Raw genomic sequence first — 21359 nt, forward strand, 5'->3', positions numbered from 1 at the left:
ACGCCATCTGCCTCCATCCCCGGGGACCCCCAGGCCCTGCAGGAGCGGGAGAAGGGGATGCAGGGATCCCCTTTGCTGCAGCGGGCATCCCCGGGACGGGGGGGGGCGGGGGGGGGGGGGGGAAGTCCCCGGGCAGGGAATCACCTTTCGGGGGGGGGGGGGGGGTGTGCGTGGGGTGGGGTCAGCATCCCGGCTGGCAGAGCATCCCACCTCCCTCGCTTGGAGGAGGATCCGCGCGGCCCCGCGTCGCGCCGCGCCGCGCCGCTCCGCTCCGCCCCGCCGCGCCCGCCGCGCCGCAGCCCCGCAGCCCCGGCCGCCGCAGGGCCGGCGGGGAGCGAGCGGCAGCCGGCGGCATGAGGCGCGACCCGGCGCCCGGCTTCTCCATGCTGCTCTTCGGCGTTTCCCTCGCCTGCTACTCGCCCAGCCTGAAGTCGGTGCAGGACCAGGCGTACACGGCGGCGGTGGTGCTGGAGGGCAAGGTGCAATCCGTGGGCCCCCCCGCCGGCGGCAACAACGACAGCCGGGGAGCCGCCGGTCCCGCCGGGGGGGTCCTGGTCAAGGTGCTCGACCTGTGGCCCCTCAACAGCGGCGGGCTGCAGCGGGAGCAGCTCATCAGCGTGGGCTCCAAGGCGCCCTGCTTTAAAGTGAAGCGCAACCACCGCTACATCTTCTTCCTGGAGCCCACCGAGGAGCCGCTGGTCTTCCGCACCGCCTTCGCCCCGCTCGATACCAGCGGCAAGAACCTCAAGCGGGACGTGGCGCGGATCCTCTGCGCCGACTGCGGTACGGGCCGCGCCGCGGAGGCGGGGGGCGGCGGCCGGGGGGCGGCGATGGAGCGGCGGCGGGGACCGCTGGCCCGCGGCACGGCCAGCCGCGGGGCGACAGGTCCGCACCTCCGGGGCTTGGAGGGGAGGGGGAAGTGCTCGGCGACAGCCACCCGGCCGGCGCCGGGAGCCGCGCCCGGCACCGGGGGCGATGCGCTCCGCCGGGCCCGGCCTCCGCAGCCGCGCTCACCCCCCCCCACCCCCTCGGCCCCGGGCTTTCCGCTCGCCCGGCTCAAGGTCCCGGCCTGCCCCGGCCCCCCGGAGCCGCGCCGGTAGCACAGCCCCGGGCCCCGGTGCGGGGCGGGCGGGGAAGGCCCGCAGCCCGGCTGCCGCTGCGCCCGGGGCCGCCGGCTCCCCGGCGGCATCGCGCTGGAGCCCTCGGTCTCGGCGCTTTTCCAGCGTCCCCCGCCCCGGGTGCCGCGTCCCTCGGTTGGCCTCGGGGGCGGCGGGGAGCCCCCGGCCGGGAGAGCCGCTGCCGGCGTGCGGCGGGGCTCCGCCGGCTCGGTGCGCGCTGGCTGCCGGCTGCCTGCCTCTCCCCGGACGTGTTTACTGCTGCGGAGAAGGGCTCATTCCCAGGGGGTGCGGGGCCTGCGGTAGATGCTGGCTCTCCAGGTGTGCCCCAAGCGCCGGGAAGTTTTGTCTCCTTCAGAATAACGGCCTCACGTTGTGAAGTTGATTTTCTTTTGTTCGTTCAGCACGTTTAGATGTCTCCTGTCAACGCGCTCGCGCTGTTCTCCGGGCGTGCTGTGGGCTGATCCTCCACCAGCTTTGTGAACGCGGTTATGAAATGACTTCAACGGGGAAGCGCCTGCCAAAGCTTTACTCCTTTTGTGCCTGCATTTTCCTTGGTGTCCTCTGGCAGGGCGAATACCTGCGAAGGGCTGGGCGGTGGGGGACCGGGCGAAGACAATGACTGCATTTTCCCAGGGTTGGGATCTGAGCTTACAAAAATGCGAGGCTGGCCCTTTGTCCAGCTTGAATGCTCAGATACTGTGACACAAAATCCAGGGACGGCCAGGGTTAACCTGGAGAGCTCCGAGCGCCGCACGGTGCCATCAGAAGTGGATTTGAATCTCTCATGTTTGCTGTGTTACGAGGTATACAGGGCATATCTCTAGTGAATCCAGGTTCCCCACTCAGTGACAGCACGCTCTAATTCCTCGTCAGGTTAATCTGCCTTTTGCCTCATTAAAGGCAAGGTGCCTCATCAGTTATACTTAGCTCTGTAACAAACATATGTGTGCTTTGTTGTGGTGGTGTTGTGTTGTTAACTAGGTGCTTCTGGGGCAAATGCTTTGCCATTCGGGACTGCTGACCCCAGATCTTGAAAGCCAGACCTGTCTTTTTTCAGTTATCCAAAAGATAAATTTAGAAGATTGCATTTCCTGGGAGAAAGGTGGAACCATGGATATCATAATATGTTGTTGAGGAAAATGGGCTAGGACTGCATACGAGAAAACTAATTTGGGAGACTCTAATTTCATGTGCATCTGTATGTGGGCCATCATGGACGTAGAGGATTTAGTGAAATAGCTGTTGCGGAGTTAAAGGGAAGGTAGTTGGTGGGATTTCTCAGGACTGTGGTCTCACCATCAGGTGAAAGCACAGAAAAAGGTATGTGGCTTTTATTTTTTTTTTAAAGCAAGAAGGATTCCAAACTTGCACATCTCTGAGCGGCAGGGTATGACTTTAAGAGGAACAGGGGCTGCTCTGTTTCTTCCTGGATCAGGCCCTAAGGGTTAATGTGCAGGCTGATGTAACAACAAGTTACGTGATGTCATTCTGTCTGTGACACCTTCTTGGAGCTGTTGCTGTTGTTTCTGTGTTTTTGATGGTCTGAATAGGCTCCCTTGCTCAGGGACTCTGCAGGTTGTCGGGAGCCTCGTCTCAGCAGAGCTCTACGGCAGATTGCTTAAGAAAAATACAAGCTGGTGATTGGGAACTGTCGTAACCGTGGTTTGGTTCAGCGATGAAGATCTAATGGGAGCTTCAGCCTGCTGAACTTGCTGTTCCCCAAGCACTTCATGCTCTCCGTTCAGCCGGGAGGTTACTTCTGAAGGTGACATTCCTGGCAGGATCTTCTGATTTGTAGCACCCGAGCTGCTGGAAAGGTGCATGGACTGGGAAACCAGGCCGTAGTCTGCCTTCTTGCTCCTTGGTTTCTGCTGGGAGGGGAGATCCGGAGGGGTGCAGGGCGTTTTCCTATACTTATTGCGGACGGGGGCTGTGGACAACTCCAGAGCTGGCAGGGAGTGAAGTGTCTGGGCACAACTGGCTGAGGGACAGCCAGACTGCAGCCTGGTAAGGGACATTACGGAGCCAGGGGGACAGATGCTGGGGTCGCTTCTGAGGGAGTGGAGGGGGCCTCATGGCTCTGACCACTCCGATCCCCCTGGCTCCCAAAGACAGAGGCCTTTTGCAGGACTGTCTTCTCCCATCTCTGGCTCCATGCCAGGGTCTGTTTTCTAGTGATTCATCCCCTTCTCACAAGCTAAGATACTGCGTGTCCTCTGCTCACGCTTCTTGCTGAGGTCCAGGATGCATTGCAGGATTAGGCCTGCAGTTGGAGCATCTGTGTCTCTCTCCAAGGAACAACCTCTGCTGTTTGCACAGCTCGCTCGGATGGAAGTGGGTGGTGAGGCTCCGCACGGGACTCAGACCCTTGCCTGGCAGAGCCAGGGAGGCTGAAGGAGGGGGAAGTGTATCATGGAGTGTGGGAGACAGAACAGGAAAACCAGTTTGTGCAGCTGACACGTGTGCGGGGTCTTGGCTGGACTGTGTTGTGTCTGCCTTTCCCCCCATGCTGAGGTCCAGGGAGGAGGATTCTCACTTTGGCCATCCCACTGCTGGGCAGACCCTAACTTCCCTACCTGCAAACGCCAGATTTTTGCAGCCTCTGCATCTCTGCCCAGCCATGGGTTTGCATTCCCCTGGCACACAGGGAGCAGCTGGGCCTTGCGCCCAGGGTCCTGTGGGTCTCATCACCCACTTGCCCATCTTCAAACCTCTTCTGTACTGGCAGTATTACTGTTTTTTTTTTTCATACTGTTATATAATGAATCCTGTTATTTCTTCTCCTTCTGTCTCTTCTCTTTATATCTTTTAGCTCCTTAATTTTGGACGGCCTCTTATCTCTTTTGTGCCTACATGCACGGATCGAGGAGGAATACATAGGTGCAAGATGTGGCGCTGACTCTTACTAGTGGGGTGGTTGTGTTGTGTGGTATCCCTGCTGGGACCACTCCTGATCTGAGGCCAGAAACAGGTGTGTGGTCCTGACCTTCCTGATCTTTAAGGGTCGCTTCTGTCGTCATCTGCTTTCCACTCTATATGAGCCCATGCTTCCTGTGCGAAAGATACATTTTTAGATATTTTGTGCACAGGGGGGGCTTTTGCTGGTGGGGATTTAACCTGTCTGACCTCTCATTTCTGCATTCGCAGAGGAACAAATGTCTTCCTGCCTCCATATGCAGGAAGTTGCAAAGTAGATTTAATTAGAGCTTGTACCTCTCCTGGAGCACCTCACTGAAAACACTGCAGAGTTCCAGGACGAAGCATGCGACTTGCCTGTAGGATTAGCTAGCTTAGACTGAGCGAGTAATCTGGTGGTGGCAGATCCCCAGGAGGATTTGCAGGCAGAGAATCTGTTGTTGCAGCAGGTACTTCTTGTGAGATGAGGTCTTTTTTTTTTTCCAGTTGTAAGGTGCCTTGGTCTCAGCAGGAATCAGGAATGTACTGGGGCTGTGGCATTGGACTCGGTGGCCACACGATGCTGGGAGCTGTTTATCTGTTGGTTGTGGGAGCCAGGTTAGTTACAGCTGGCCTGCGAGGAGAGGAAGGAGGGAGGCCCTCATTTTGAAGTGCCCGCGGGAAAATACAGCCCTCTGGATTACAGTGTAGGTGTTGCTGCCTGAAATAGCACTGGCAACTTTGGACCAGCAGCTCATGCAAATATATCCCTCTCCACTATCCTGCAAATCATCGGGCTTGCTCCAAGCCAGGCAGGCTCCGGGGAAGGGTGTGGGTGGACTCCAGCCACCGATGCTCTCGCTTCATCCCAGGACAGCTGTGGAGCACGGAGCAGCAAAGCTGGATTTTTCTCATGCGCCACCCTGCTAATTAGAGCTGTCTGAAACTATTTCTCACCACCTTCAGAAAATCACACTTTCCTAGGTTCGCAGAAAAGTGAAACCTTGCTTCCTTCTTGCCTTGAGTTTCTGCAGATGGGGAACGATCACTTTGCTGCAGAAAGCTTTTACCCCGCTCAAGGACAGCAAGTTTATGGGTGCCCTCTGCTCCTGGTTAGCTGGCATGCAGGATTTCGCCTGGAAATTGGTGGCTGGGTCCCTGTGGCCAGGTCAGCTTCTGGTCTCCCAGCTGAGCCAGCCATGATGGGGAACTGGCAACTGCAACTTTGCTCGGCTGGTGCTGCAGGTCCAAGTAACTCTAGCTGTACCTGAAACAACACAGGTTGTCCACTCCCAGGCATGTGCCATGTGTGGAGCAAAGCCTGGCTGATTTCTTACTTCCCCTTTCAGAAATGTTCACTAAATAAAGCATCTCCCTGAGGACCTCTGTGAGTAACAGGAGAATAAAAAGGCTCCTGCATGATCCCAGCAGTGCTGTTTCAGTATCTGGGACCTCTCCATGCAAACCCCTGGACACCAGCTGCTGCTCGGTGGCTGTCTTTGTGCTCTGCTAGCTAATAACCCTTAGATATGGGCCCTGAAGCATAACGCCCTTTCTAAATCACAGGCAACACCTTGACTTGGGTTTGGATCTGGATCAGAAATGGGTTCATGCTTGGGAGCACAGAGTCAATAAACTCCATCATCAGGTGAAAAGGGAGCCGTGTTCTGCCGCACATGAGCTCCCCGCTTGATTTGGGCCGTGTAAGGCAAAATGCACCATGGACATCAGGGCCTTGAACCTTAAAGCATTTGGCATACCCAAAATCTACTGCGAAGTCCCGCAGGGGATAAGTTTTGGTACTGTACTGCTGGGATGAGGCTGCCTCTCCCAGCAGGATCAGATGGCGTTGCCAGTTCTTGTGAGCAGAGTGGTATGGGTTGTACGAGGAGCGGCTGCTGCTTTGCCAGGTTTAGGGCATTGGATGCTGGTGCTAGAGTGAGCCTTGTCTCTGTTTCCTCTCCTGAGTCAGGGTTTGACACCGCTGAGTGTAGAGGAGAGCCATGCTGCCCTGGCACAGTGCGTAGGCTTCCCCCAGTGAGCTGTGCTGGCCTTTGGCAGGCAAGGGCGCAGACGCAGCGAGAAGGGCAGAGGTGAGTTTCGTGCTTGGCCAGGAGGAGCTGCAAGAGATCGATCTGAGGTGGGCAGGAGGTTTGCGAGACTGTGAGCCTGTGGGCGACTGGTCGTGTGAGAGATTTTCACTGCAGAGGAGACTGAGCGATAAAATACTGGGAAGTGATAAAGTGCCTCCGCTGAGCTGGGGTGCTGGGACTGTCTGGCAGCTTCTGTCAGTCCGCCTGTGCCCGCTCGGTGCCGGGTGTGGCAGCATGGTCGGTGCTGGTCCTGCTGGTGAGGAGCTGGGCTGGGGGTGGCAAAGGAGTCGGTAAATCCTGCCTCTCTCTCTGCTCTCCCACTGATCAGAGGAGGCTGCCAGCATGCAAACACAGACCCTCCCAAACTGCTGGACCAATCTTTCGTCTCCAAATGGTGCTGTTTAAAGAAGAAGGCTCTGCCCTGCTCCCTGGGCAGGTGTTCTCTGGGCTGTGCATTGCTCTGTCCTGTGCAGATGGTGGAGGGTGCCTGTCCTCGGCGCGAGCTTGGGCAGATGTGTGTGGCGAGGGGAGGCTCCGGAGGAAGCTCATCTCCCTGGCAACTTTGGCAGCCAGGCATCTGCTCTCCTACCAAACTAGGTGTGCAGCACTTGAACCCCTAAAGGGTGCTAGCACCTCTCAGCACTTGCCTTCTCAGGTCTAGGGGAAGGTGGAGAGGTCTGCCAACTGCCAGAAATTTTGGGGTCAGAGTGTTGTCTGCAAGGGTAGGCTAAAGATCAAAAGGAAGATGAATCACTGTGCTGCTCTTTCTCTGCTGAACGACCGTGCATCCAGTACTTGGCTGCTGCAGCTTGGTGCTGGGCTGTGTGCTGCAAAGCTTGGCCAGAGGGTCAGTGAAAATTGCTTTCAATTAATCCCCATGGTCCAGCTCCATTCCTGGATAAGAGGGTGACCAGTCTGGAGCAGGAAAATGTTAGGTTCCCCTGAACATGGGGTACTAGCGGGGAGCAGGTGATTTGCAGCTTGAGTGAAAGTAGTTTGTATAGCTTCAGGCAGGGAAACCTAGGATGTGGTCAGCTAGGGGGAGAATCACCTCTGTGCTTGGAGGATTTGGGGAAAAGTTTTGTATGGAAGTTGCAGCAGACAACACTGAAGCTGTTCAGGGGAGAGGAAGAGTTCATATTAGGGAAGAAAAAGGGAAACGACAAACCAAGAGATTCAGTGGGTCAAAGGGGGACAGGAGATTCTGTCCCCCTTGGAGACCCAGGGCACTACTGTTCAGCTGAGCAGGGGTTTCTTGTCTCTATGCATGTTAGGGTCAGCCAGCTCTTGCTGAGTTTGTAGCCATGTCTTGGCATGGCTGGCTGATTGCCTCTGTCAGGGAATCCTCTCGTCTCCTTTTATTTCCTGTCTCAGGGTCTTATCTCAAGCAACCACTCGCTTAAGGTATCTCCTCAGTCCAAACCATGACCACTCCTAGAAGTGCTTCCTAGTATGAATGAAGGGTTGGAACTGGGCTGGGCATCATGGTGCTGGCATGGGCTGAGCATAGCCTCAGCTGGTGTGACACCTTGAGGATGGATCTTAGTGAGCTGATGGGAAGAAGTCGTGTGCAGGAAAGAGGCCAGAAGATGGCAACAGTCCTGACAAGACTGTGGGAACTGCAAACCAGAGGTATCTGCCGTTCTGCAAGGAGTTATCTGTCCTGGTAGCCTGGTCTGGAGCTGGGTGAGAGATACCAGCAGAGCAATTTGATGGTAGGTTGGGCAGACACCCATCAGGAATGAACCCGGTGTGGGTGACCTCCTTGCAGGCAGGCAAGATAGCCGGCTCAGAGGATCTAGGGACTAATTAGGTGCTCAGGTCCTTTCCCAATCTGTTGTGTGATGTTGTAGCCCAGGGACAAGGTGCTTCTGCTCACCGAATCTCTCCCTGGCCAGGGCAGTCCTTTAAGCTCTCTTGGCTCGGGTTGGTGGCCACAGTGGTTCTCACTGGTCCACCCACCTGCCCCACGCCCCATTGTCTGCAGCAGGACAGTGCCATCCTTTCCTGTATTCCTGTCGCTTGCTGTTTGCTGGCCCATGGAGGGCAACTGAGTTCATCCCTGCAGGCTGGAGCGCGTGTCCTGATTTTGCAGGAATGCCTCATAGTTGATGGCCTGCTGGATGAGAGCTGGTTGCTGTCATCTGGAAACAGCACCTCTCTGGGATGGGACACGTAAGCTCGATGAGTGGGGATGTGTCATGCTCATGACAGAGTGGCCAGCTCCCACCCTGCTGACCCCCATTCTCACCCTATCCCAGTGTGAGGGGACTGTCCTTTGCCCTCTAGATGAAGGTGAGGTCTCTGGGAAAGCCTTCCCAATGGGCTCAGGTGCTGGAAATGAACCTGTGGGATGTGCGGGTGGGAGCAGGGCCCCAGCGCCGATGGAGAGCAGATATTGGATGTGATGGTTTTCTAGGGCAGGTCTGGATGGGCAGTGCTGTGCCTGATGGCTTGTGGAAATCCTGAGCAGGATGGGAAGGCTTTGCAGAGCCTGTGGAAGGACATGCTGTACTACTTAGTGGGAGAGCTAGTCAGGTCCTGCCAATGTGGGGTCAAAAGGCAGGTATTTGCATTCATTAGAATCAATCACTGCTCATCCACTTTTCGTAATGACTTGGTAATGATGAAGTGCTGTTCAGGATCCTTTCGGTGGTCTCGGGGCAGGCAGATGGCTTGGCAGGAGGGTGGGGACTGGAATTTGCTTGGCTTTCTGGGCTGTCTCAAAGTTGGCAGCGATGCACCAGCCCTGGCTACTGCACTCGCTGGAACCTGTCGCCGTCAGACCCTGCCTTCCTGCTGCTGCACCGGCCACTTTAGCTGTTCGAGGTGGGCTGCACTTGGGTCAAGCCAAGGTGATGTCAGGATCAGGCATGGCTTCTACAGTCAGCCTCTACCAACGTAATGTGGCCCCTCCCAGTCTGCAGAGGTGTGTGCGTGTATGGAGGACGATTAGCAACACATTTTTTAGCCCTGGAAGTATGACAGGGAGTATGAGTGGGCTGTCAGGCTGCCTTGCTTGGGGGTTGGACCTTCTCCATGGGTCTGCAAGACGATGGTAACAGCAATGATGGGAACAGATGCCTCTGGCCCTTGTCTGGATCTGCTGCTCTGGTGTTCCCTCCTTCCTACCTGCACCTCTCCGCTATTCCTCAGCTGCCCTTCTGCATGGCTTGGAGCAGAGGAGAGGAGCAGTGCGGATTAGAGCAGCTGAATCTCCCCTAGGCTGCCTCAGCCTCAAGCCAGGCTGGCAGTTGCTGCTGGGAGTCCAGCTGAAGTCATAGGCATCCCTGGGATTATCCCCTGCCAGGTGGGGTCTCAGCCCCCTTCTCCCTATATCCCTGCTGGGAGAAGGAGCTGTCTTCCCATCTTGGCTGCCAGGTTGTCTCTTGCGCTGCTGGCCCTGAGCTCTGTAGGGAGCTGCCTGATGAGGCTGGTATGACCTAGGGAACATCAGGGCTACTTCTTATGGGGCCGTGAGACACTTGTTGCCTGCCTGGACAGCTGCACATATATGTTCTGTGCTGGAATGAAGGGGAGATTTCTGTCCTGGGGGGACCTGCCATGGCAGGGTGCTACCTGCTGGCTTTGAGGAGACCTGGAGACTCTTTCTTATAGTGCTGGAGAGCCTGAGTCCCACAGACATGTCCCTAGATCCCCTCAGCAGAACTGAGGCAGCAAGAAGGAGCTGGAGGAGTTTCCCTGCCAGGTCCTTCCTGCATCTCCTTGGACATGGCAGGAGGAGGCAGTGCCCATTCTGTCATCTGCACACCCAGCCTTGCTCCTCCAGCCTCCAGCAGTGCTACTGGGCCCCAAGCAGATGGGGCAGACATCAAATGAGTATCCCACCACCTCAACGCTGCCCTGATCTTGAACAGTCCCAGAAAGATTCCTTGATATCAGGAAATAGGGATGCAGCTGGGGTGGAGGTCTGTAGTATAGAAGAATCGCTCTTCTCTGGCACATTTCCTTTCTAGGTTGGTGATTTCAGCTGGTCTTCATGGTGTGGGGGACACGAGGGACTGGGTCTGTAGGATAACTGTTGTTTCTTGGACGTTCTGGCACAACAGCAACTGCGGGCCGTGGCAAATGTGGTAGGAGTCCCATACCTGACCATGCTCCGTGTCAAATGGGCTTGCAGGCAAGGAGGGGAAAAGCTAGAGGGGAGAGGTGTTCTGGTGGGTTTGGGAGGGTCAGATGCTGGTGAGATGCTGAGAAAGCTTCTGAGGTTTTTAGGGCCCCTGGGTAGGACATAGAGGTAGATGTAGGATGGCTTGGATGAAAACTAGGAATTATTCTATACCTACAAGAACTAGGATGATGAGAAGCAGCAGGCACGAGGTCACCCAAAGAAGGTCCTTTTTCACACAGTGCCTCAATCCAGGGTGCTGCTGGGGCCACAAGGAAGAAGGATCACACAAGCTCCCAGAGGCCATGCCTGTGTGTACAGGGATGCAGCTTCTGGCTCTGTGTTTGCCCAAATGCCTCGCTGCCAGAAGGGGTGGGCTACAGTGGGGAGAGGCACAGTACAGGGCTGAAGCAGTACTGTGGGTTTAGTCCCAGGAGGAGTGTGCTCTGCGGGGAGGCAGTGACACATTTCTCCATTCATTGATCAGTAATTCCTCCGTGAAGCCTAATCTCCATCACCTGCACCATGCTCCAGAGAAGGAGCCCATTTCTAGTGTATGGACATTCTGCATGCGGGGTGCAGCACAGAAAGCCAGCTCTACGGGTTCATCTCATCCCTGTGTCTGTGCAGTTGTGCCGGGTGCACGCACTGCAGAAAGGTGTGTGTGTTGCTTTGTGCTCTGGAGGGAACCGATGCAGGCAAGGGGGCTGTGCCTGGAGATTTGGTTCAGCTCCCATCTATGCCACTGATTGTAGGAAAGCTGCTTAGCATCCCCACACAGTGATTCCCTGCCTGGCAAGCAGGAAGGATGCTGCTGTCTTTGCACTCTTTACGAGGGATCAGGCAGAAACTGGTAGAGTGTTGGTTTTATATCAGTGTATCCGTGCTGGTAATCAGCAGAAATGGTAATGAAACCCTGCCCTTCCTCCAGTGCCTTTCACTGATGGACCTCAGAGCAGTCTGTGGTGCATCCTGCTGGGTTCAGGGCTGTGTCTGCTGCCAACCAGTCCTCTCTGGAGACAGCAGACCCTGCGAAAAAGGAGGCAGATCCTGCAGTGGTACTTGGTGCAGCTGGAAGGGTCTGAGTGGGTATTTGGGGGTGGAGGAGCCCTGGTTTGTTCCTGGATTGGGTCTGCAAGGGACCTGCCTGGTACCGGTCAGCAGCATGTTGACTCTTCTTGGGTGGTCATCTAACTCCAAACATTTCCCAGCCAAGCTCAGCTCACAGCAAAGGTGTTAGATCCACAAAGACGAAAACTTGTGGTCCCCAAACCTGCCTCTGATCTGCAGCAGCACACTGTGTCTGCGTGGGGGAGCTGTGACGAGCGAAGAGACAATTTCTGTCAGTTCATTGCGTGGTGACATGCAGGCTTCTGGCACCCAGACTCTTTCTGGTGCTCAGAGCTAGCTGGGAGTGCTGGCGGTGAGCATGGATCCCTGAGGGCACTTGAAGCTGCATGATGGTGTGAGGAGAGGATTTTCCAAGCTGTTAGAGGGCTGAGCAGCCTTGTGGCGCATGATGTGATGGAAGGATGCTTGGGTGAGGCAGGCTGAGTGGCTGGTCTGCTGATGCTTGCAAACTTCTGCAGATCTGTAGTTGCTGCATGAGGCCGAGAGATTAGAGTTGTGTTTTGCGGCTTGAAATGACCCTGAGGGTTGCCATCGGGGCCCATTCCCCAGCCCTCTGGGATGCTGTGTGTCAGTAAATATTACTGGGAGGTGAACCAAACCCAGACAGGCAGGGTTTGTGCATATTTTCTTCTACAGATTATTCGTGGTGAGAGGAAAGACAATTGCACTCTCCACCTGTGCTGAGACGGCTGATCTGGGAGCCCCCCTGCCTCAGGTCGCAGATGGCTTCAGGTCTCTCCTTCCTTCCCAAGCATTGCGGGCTGAATCGCCTTCTGCTCCGTGTCATCAGAGCGAAAGTGCAGAGACCAAAGCTGTCACACCAGGACAGCGCAGGTTCAGGGGAGCGGAGGAAAGCCTGCCCACAGTGTTGATACACCTGTGGAAAAATCAGCTGAATTTGCCAAGAAAGGTCATGCCGTCATTGTAGGCAGCCTGGTAACTGTGAATAAAACTATGGCCATTGTGGGAAGGAGGCTCCGGATGGTTCTTTGAGCAAGGAGAGAAAACACCTTTCTGTGGTGAACTTTGAGACTGGCTGATGAGACCGGCAAACCTCATACCGGGATGTTAAAGCATCTAGAAGAGGAGCTGGTAACTCCAAAGTTATAAATACATGAAGTGGGTTCTGGCTTCAGAAGGACACACTGGAGGGTGCCGTTAGGAAACTGTGACCTTTCAAAACCTTCCTGCTGGGGGAGTGGCTATGGTTTTCCTGCAGTGGCTGGTGCCAAGGCAGCCCCGGGCAGCTGCAGGACCGCAGCTGCCTGTGGCCCGTGTTGGTGTTGGCCAGCTGCACAGGCTGCGAGCATGCTGGTGCTGAGCTCTGCACCGCCTTTGCCAGCAGGAGCTCCTGGGCTGGAGGTGGCTCCCCGAGTCATGGTGCTGGGCAGCTTTGCAGCTAGAGGGAGAGGTCTTGTTCTGTCCTTTGCTCTTGGTGCACAGGGAGATGTGTGGCTCTGCGTGCTCTGGTATAGGTCGGGCTCTGAGAGAGATCACGTAGTCACTGTCCCTGCACAGATGACTGCAGGGCTCTTGTCTGGTACGAGGGATGCTGAGGCTTTGTGGATAGGGCTGATCCCCATCTGGGATGTTTCCTTATGTTGCACAAGGTTTACTGAAAGCATCCGTGTGAACCTGCTAGGAAGGGATGCATGACGGAGTTTCCTTTCCCATCATTTTTTTGTAATTCAGTACCCTTTCCCACCACTCTGCCTTCTGGGAATTTCCCACCCCTCACACTTGCCCAGTGGTCAGGCTGTGTCCCAGAGCCAGGAGAGCAGCACTAACCCTCCTTGTCTGGGTAGGCAATATAGTTCTTGGCGCTTCACCTCCTGGGCCCGTGGGGTGCCAGGTTAAATCTGACCTGAAGCACAGCACAGACGAGCTCTGCCAAACCTCTGATTCTGGCCTGAAGAGGCTGCAGAGTCCAAGTTGTCTCACTCGAGTATTTATAAAGCAGGCTGGTCCAGGGGCCTTTCCAGACATCCCAGCACTGCAATCAAAGCTGGTAGCAGAACTGCTGACTCCTTTGGGCTAAGGGTGTGAGGAGCGGGGTCAGCAATGCCCCGTCAGGCAGTGGCTCCTGCCAGCTCTGCAGCCTGCTGTAGCCAGAGGCAAAACCTCGTGCCATGGCACAAGGTTTCCAAACACTCCATGCCAGCAGCCAGATTTGAGGAGGTAAGAGAGTGGTCATGATGATGGGCAGTGCCTGCATGGAAGGACCACGCACTGGGCTCCTACTATTAAAAACTAAAGTCAGCAACTTGCCAGGCAAATTATGTTGCAGGGGGAGCTGTTGAATTGGTGGGAAGGGGGTGAGTGTGGAGCTTGCAGAAAAAACATCCATGTCCCTGGGGCAGAAACCTGCCCAGCAGTGGGGCTTGGAGGTTTGGAGATCTTTGCTGTAACAGACAGGCACCTTCCAGCAAGTGAGGCTAATAACAGGATTTTGTGTGGAGAAGTTTTATGCTGGGCTTAACTCAGCTTTTGTTGGAGGGTGTGGGAATGGCATGTATGGGGATAATCTCCTAGCTACAGCATCCAAGGGAACCTCCCATCTTAGAAGACTTACTTCCATGGCCAGTGTTCTTCAAAAGAATGCTTTTTTCTCATTCTCTGTGTAATGGATGACATGGGAAACCCTTCTGCAAAGAAATAAATTCTGCCTGTCACCGTGGCTTTCACTTGACAGTGTTGAATTTCCTTCCATGCTGCTGTTGTATTTCTCTTTTCCCCCTTCTCTTCTCCTCCCTCCCACACACACTCTTCTCTATCGTACATCCTCAGCTTTCAGAACGATAATTGCTGTTGAGCTAAGAAAACCCTAACATGTTTTTAACGACAGCTTTGGTTCCTTTTTCTGCAGTGTTCTCTGAAGCTGCAACTTGTTTGAAAATGTGAAGGTGTTTCCACGACCTTTTTTTCCCAGGAAATATGAAGTTGTCTGGTACCCCTAAATATGCAGGACACCCAGGTTGGACCTACCTCTTGGGAAAGACTCTTCAGCATCCCTTCTAGGTCTCCCTCTTGCAGGAGGTTGCTCGTGAGACACAGGTGTATTTGTAGGGATTTGAATGATTTTTGAGGTGAAAAGTCACAAAAATCTGAGACGGCTTAGAAGAAGACCATTGTGACCAACCTGATTGCCTTCTGTGATGCAGTGACTGGCTTGGTAGGTGAGGGCAGAGCAGTGAACACTGTCTACTTGGGCTTCAGTAAGGCCTTTGACACTGTCTCCCTTAAGATATTCACAGACAAGGTGTTGATGTATGGGCTGGATGAGCAGACAGTAGGGTGGATTGAAAACCAGCTGAATGGCTGGGTCCAGAGGGTGGAAATCGGTGGCACACAGTGTAGCCGGAGGCCAGTAACTAGCAGTGTATCCCAGGGGTCAATACAGGGTCCGGTCCTGTTTAACATCTTCATTAATGGTCTGGATGATGGGGCATTGTGTACCTTAGCAAGTTTGCAGCTGACACCAAACTGGAAGGAGTGGCTGATATGCCAGAGGGTTGTGCTGACATCCAGAGGGACCTCATCAGGCTGGAGAGATGGGCTGACAGGAACCTCATGAAGTTCAGCAAGTAGAAGTGCAAAGTCCTACACTTACAGAGGAACAACCCCAGGGACCAGTATTATCTGGGTGCTAACCAGCTGGAAAGCAGCTTGGCACAAAAGGCTGTGGAGGTCCTCATGGACACCAAGTTGACCATGAATCAGCAATGTGCCCTTGAGGCAGAGGCGGCTAATGGTATCCTAGTCTGCATTAGATAAAGTATTGCCAGCAGGTCAAGGGAGGTGATCCTTCCCCTTTGTTCAGCACTGGTGAGGACACATATGGAGTGCTGTGTCCAGTGCTGGTCTCCCCAGCACAAGAGGGACACAGACATACTGGAGAGAATCCAGTGAAGAGCCACAAAGACGGTGAAGGTGCTGGAGCATCTCTCATGAGGAAAGGCTGAGAGAGCTATTGTTCAGGCTGGTGAAGAGAAGGCTCAGGGGGACCTCATCAAAGTATATAAATACCCGAAGGGAGGTGACAAAGAGGATGGAGCCAGGCTCTTTTCAGTGGTGCCCAGTGACAGCACCAGAGGCCACAGGCACAAACTGAAGCATAGCAGGTTCCCTCTCAACACCGTAAAACACATTTTGACTGTGAGGGTGACTGAGCATGGCACAGGTTGCCCAAGGAGAGAGTGGAGCCTCCATCCTTGGTGGTATTCAAAAGCTGTCTGGACATGGTCCTGGGCAACCTACTTTGGATGGCCCTGGCTGAGCAGGGGAGATGGACCAGATGAAATCCAGACGTCCCTCCAACCTCAACCAGTCTGGGATTGTTTGTGGAAGGCCCAAGACCTTTACCCATGTGTTTCTCACTTGCCTGTAACTGAAGGCCTGCAGGACAGCTGAAATCTTGGTGGATATGTGGGTCCTCCTGGTTTGTCTGGGGTTGTTGGGCTGTGTGTTAGTGTCTGTGTAACAGGTTGTCACAGACCCTTGGCCAAGGAGGCATCTGGGGTCAGCACTCCAGCTGGGTGTCTCCCACCTCCCTCCTGGTGTATTTGGTGGAGGTTTCCCTGTAGAAGAGGAGCAACATAGTCAGGCAGCCTTGTATCTGCCTGAAGAGTGTGGATCCAAAGCTGCCCCTGTATTCTCACTGTGCTCCTCTGACCTTGGATACTGTCTCTATGTTCGCTATCCCCTCAGAGCGAGGTCTGTGGGCTAGCGTCTCCCCTGTTCAGCAGGGCTTTTCACAAGGGTGTGTAGTGATAGGACAAGGGGTGAATGGCTGTAAACTAAAAGAGGGCCGATTTAGATTAGATATGAGGAAGAAATTCTTCACCATGAGGATGGTGAAACACTGGAACAGGTTGCCCAGAGAAGCTGTGGATGCCCCCTCCCTGTAAGTGTTCAAGGCCAGGCTGGATGGAGCTCTGAGCAACCTGTTCTAGTGGAAGATGTCCCTGCTTGGGACAAATGATCTTTAAGGTCCCTTCCAACCCTCACCATTCTATGATTCTATGATTCTATGTCTCTCCACTGCTGTCAAAATGATGTGCAAGGGGATGTGCATGAGCTCTTGTGCAGCCATCCCATTGACTCCTTGAGGTTTCCATCACCCCGACTGCTCCTTGATCAGGTCCAGAATGTGCTCACAGCTTGCTCTCCCTTCTCCTCCTCGCTGTAGGTCTCGTCCAGTGCTCTGTAAGGCCCTGCCTGTTCTTGCCCAGAGGCAGATGTGACAGGTGGCAGTCTAAAAGCCCTGTGCACGATCTTGAAGACTGTCTTCCTGCCATGCCTGACACCCTTTCAGGGCATCCTCAGCTCACCACCGTCCTGAGAGGGCTGAGGACCAAACTCCCTGGGCTGTGTCTGAAACCTGACAGCACATGTCCTGAGCAGGTACTGGTGTTCTCCCAGACCCCGTCCATCCCGCACAGCCCCTGCTGCCAGCAGTCCCTCTTGCACATGGACTGTTTGGCCTTGGTTTGCTTATCTGAGCTGCTCTTTGTAGCCCACCCCAGACACTTCTAGGATGAAGTATGCGTTTGGTTTAAGTCTTTCTCAAGTGCAGTGGAGGGGCCAGGCTGCAGAGAGCAGGGCTGGAGGTCAGGAACCATTGGGAGCAGTGTGGCTGAGCGCCATACCTGGGGAGGCCAGGGCTGCAGCAGCAGTGGGCTGAGCTCTGCCCAAAGCTCTCTGTTGGGCAAAGCGGGAGCTGGAATAGCATGAGGAGCAGCTCTTTGCCATCTTTGCCAGGCTTGATTGTATCTCACAAACTCTTTGCAAAGTGAGGCCTGGTACTGGGCTTGTTGTTGTTGGCAGACCTGCCCGTTCCCTGCTTCTCAGATGCCATTGCCTGCTCTCCCTGCTCTGTCTTCCTGTGCAGATCAAAGATGCAGAAATGACAGGACTGAGGCAGCAGAGAACGAGTGCTGGCAAGGCTGCTGGGTGGACTTTTTTCCTGTCTGCCTTGCAGCTTGGGGAGCAAGTATCCTGCTTGCGGTGGGACTGCAAGCACAGTGATGCTTATGCCAGCGCACCATGCCCTGGGCTAAGCAGGAGACTGGAGTCCAGCAGCCTGCCTGGAGCTATGGTCCAGCTGATGGCCTAAAGCTGCTGTTCAGACCTCTGCAAGCAGCTGCTGGACCAGAGATGTTTGTGCAGACGACCTATGCCTGCCCCAGCCCTGCTGACCTTCTCTGCGAGGTTCTGACCTGTCTTCCCAGATGCTACTTTGGCCCAAGCCATGGGCCATGGGTTGTCTGTGCACTGTCCCACGCCGCATTGTGGCCAAAGCAGCTCCCTTCCAGCCCAGCACACTGGGTGTGCTGCAGAGACCTACCAGACCAGCAAACCTAAACTGGCCGCTGCCTGTCCCATGCTTAGAAGCTGAGTCTGGCTTGGCAAAGGGTGCAAAATGGCTCATTTGGAGAGGAGTAGAACAGGGATCAGCGGAAGGGCCGTGCCAAGCAGGCGGCTAAGATGCATGAGAACTGCCCTCCACATGCCACTGACCCTTCTGTGCCTCGGCTTGTGCAGTGTGTGCTTTCTGGGGCTGCTGGCTGGCAGCGCTGCGGCTGCTGCTGTGAATTCACATCCCTTGCAGCTGAGATTGGTAAGAGTCCTTGGAGAAGCCTTCAGAGTCACATCACTGTCACTCTCCTCATAGCTGAACAGGCTTGGTGTGGTGGGGGGGATGTACCCAAAGGAAAAATATGCGGGGGACAACCCATGAAACAGAGAAGCCACCATCAGCTGGAGCGGTGTGATGTTGGGTCACCTTTTTTTCTCCCTCCAGCAGTCTTGCTTGGAGGCAAGTGGAGGACCCTTGTTGTTGAGATACTGCACTGAGACACTTAGCAGCGTGTGTGCTGTGTGTCAGAAGCTGCATGCTGCATGTATGGGTGTTTATGGCAGGGAAATGAGACAGCTCTGCCACTACCTGTTCCTAAATCAGTTCCACCTGGATGCTTACCCAGCTGGCAGAGAGGAGGGAACCACATCTCCTGCCTGTGGATACGGGGATGTTTCCTTCCCCTCCCCCTGCAATCAGACACTTGCAGCGCAAACCTTGCGGCAAGCCAAGCATCACTTGCACTCCATCAGACGTGGGTGTCTATAAAAAGCCTCTCTGGGGTTGCAATTGGGTGGGTTGGCTGTGCCACATGGTCTCTCGTAAGGCCTGTGTTGCTGAGCAAGTGGCATTCCACTTATTTTTGGCACTAATAGTCTTTAGTTAATACATAAATTCAGCTTAAATTCTGGATGGAAAATAAATCCCAAGTGGAGGCTCTGCTAATAAGACAACAGACACTTCAGGGAGCCTGGGATGCCTGTCAGCGGAGCGGTCGTGGCTGCTGAGATCTGCGAGCAGCAACGTGCGCAGGCACAAAGTCCTTAAAAGTTACCAAGAGTCGTTGGACTAAATTACAGAAGCATTAGACAGGGGGCCGAGGTGAGCTCTAACTTTAACTGCCAGAGCTGAACTCGTTACAGCAAGTGCCCCTGTGAGATCCCCAGTCCCACGCTGACGTGGTGAGAAAAGGAAGGAGTTGAAGCATCAATTTAGGTCTGACCACTGCAAAACACCCTCCCCTCTGACAATCTGTCAAAAGACAAGCCTGGTCGGAGGTCCTCTGTTCTGCTTCTTTCTTGCTGACCCACTGCCAGTCACCCCAGGATGATTCCCTAGATCGTGGTTCATCCTAGGGAACGTTAACCCCAGATTTGGGGGTGTTGAGGGCTATGTCCTTCCAGCAGTGTATGTGCCTGTGAGAGCCTGGCTGGGGAAACCTGGCTGTGGTGGCCAAGCCATGGAAAGTGTGAGACCTTGGAGCTCTAGCCATAGGCTTTGCTCCATATGCATTGGTGCTGTCACTTGAAGGAGTGCCTGGCTGGGAGAGCAGATCCCAGCAGCTTGGCAGAGAGCTTCATGGCAACATCCTCCCCAGTGCTGTGCCATGGGGCTCTGTGAGTGTAGGAGAGTGGATGGTCCCCAAGCCTGAATTCACCATGTATGCAATGGCTTTGAGGGTCATGGTTGGAGCTGACTCATTTTCATGCCCCAGCAGGTAGGCTGCTCAGCAACAGCACCATTACCTGGTGACTTGCTCACTCCAGTGCTTTGTGATGACCACTGCACATACACAGGGGTCTGCCTATGGCTCTGGCTCTGGAGCCCAGCAGTGGGACAAACCCCAACACATGTCCTTCACATGACCATGCTGGAGCCATTTTGTGCCTGTGTACCAGACTGACGGGCCAAGAGGGATGTACACACTCCTGTGTCGACTGATTTCTGAGTTCCTCCCCACTTTTATCCAGCTGCTGTGAGATGAAATCCAAAATGTATTGGTTGGTTCTTGAGAAATGCTCTGTACTTGTGAAGAAGCAGATTTCTAGGGACCTTTCCAAGGGGGTGCTGTGCTGAGAATGAAGGACACTTGCAGTCTGCCAACATGTCCCACTCCTGCCCTTCCCTGCCCTGTCCCTTCCCTCAGAGCTGGGGGTACCAAGTGCGTGCCACTGAAAAGGGAAGGTGTCCTGGTGACTGGGCTACAAACCACATGGCTGAGGGATGACTGAAGCCCTGCTTGCCACCTTCTGCAGGGTCCTCACTGAGTGTTCAGGAATTTCACCTCTTTCCAGAGTTGAAAAGGGATTGGGGGTTAACCAGGGTTTAGAAGAATGCCAGTTCATCCGTGTCTGTCCTTCCAGCCTGCCTCACTTTGTGCACAAGGTCAGCCCCCACGTGCTCAACATGTTAACCGATTGTCAGGGGGCAGGGTAATTTTAGAGTCATTTAGGCCTCAGATCAGTCTTCCTGTGAGGGTTCAGGTCTCTCAGTTTGCAGTCAAGACCGGTGCAGCACTGGCCTCATGAAGTAGGGAGACTCTGAGGTAATTTCTTTCCCCAGGTTCCTTTCTGTGGATTTTTACCGGACCCTGTTTCTTTCCTCTGCAGTTTCCATCCAAAGGAGTGACAAGGAAAGGCTCAATTGTTCCATTTTTGTGGGCAATGGTTTGCAGTTGCATTGTTTTCCCATGTTCTTGGTGTGTGTGTGGGCGTGTTCTGGAGCCCTTTGGAGCTGTATTTGTTGCAGTAGGGAAAGTCCTGGCTAGTGTTACCAGCAGGTATCCCTGTTTCGCAACTTGAGGTGGTAAAGTCCCAGCTACAACCTGTGGGCAAGATGTAACAACCTTGAGGCTTTGTGGGGGAGCAGTAGGTGGATGCAGCTATTCCTCTCCTCTCTGTTTCCCCACATCTGTGCTCTCATCGGGGATCTGCCTTGGGGACATATCATGCTGCAGTGGAAGATGATGCGGGGGCAGCCCTGGGATGCTCCTCTCTTGGAGCAGGAGCCTTGGGGAAGTAAGTTCTTGTGTGTGTCCGTGTGTTTGTGCCAGAGGCTTCCTTCAGAGACAGAAATGATCAGTGCTGGAGACTGGGGGGGAGGGGAAGAAATCCCAGCATCTTCCTATCCAGTAGCCAGCAAATAGCCTCTTGGGATTGGTCGTTGCTAAGCACAGGGCTGGCCAATGAGTGAAGAGTGGTCCAGACATGGGCTGGGACATCCTGGCTGGGACTTGCAGTCAGGTTTGTGCCTGTGTCTGGAGTGGACAAACCATGGCAAGGGAGAGCAATACACAGGAATGAGCATTTTGCATGCAGTGGTGAGTCCCAGCTGCCTGAGGCAGAGCTGCAAAGATTTGGCTCAGCCTGGCCAGGGGCTGGGTCTCTTAGCTTCTTGTTCCCCTAACCGCTCACTTTTCTGCTGTCCTTCTGGCCCATTTGTACTTCAGGTGCCTCTGTCCACTGGCCTCCTGTACCTTGAGCCCTTGGTTTGTGTGCTGCCTGTGCTCGCCAGGGAAGCTGGGTGCCCTCTCTGCCTCTCTGTTCTGCACCAGCCAGGGGTGAGGTGAGAGCGAGTCAGTGCTCAACGGGAAAAGCCTAGAAACCACTGCCTCAATAAAATAGCAGTTTTAATAA

General features: G+C 54.6%; 1 protein-coding gene across 3 annotated transcripts in view; it reads left to right on the forward strand.

The window, feature by feature from the left end:
- Positions 1 to 312: 312 nt before the first annotated feature.
- The window catches only part of NRG2 (neuregulin 2), a 174863-nt gene continuing 153816 nt past the window's right edge, over positions 313 to 21359 (forward strand). For all 3 annotated transcript variants that reach the window (XM_075442267.1, XM_075442269.1, XM_075442268.1), the window contains exon 1: positions 313 to 783. In XM_075442267.1, coding sequence (XP_075298382.1) covers positions 354 to 783 — 430 coding nt within the window. In that variant the 5' untranslated portion in view covers positions 313 to 353. The remainder of the gene's footprint in view (positions 784 to 21359) is intronic.

Source organism: Opisthocomus hoazin, chromosome 23 (assembly GCF_030867145.1).
Source record: "Opisthocomus hoazin isolate bOpiHoa1 chromosome 23, bOpiHoa1.hap1, whole genome shotgun sequence".
Lineage (NCBI taxonomy): Eukaryota > Metazoa > Chordata > Aves > Opisthocomiformes > Opisthocomidae > Opisthocomus > Opisthocomus hoazin.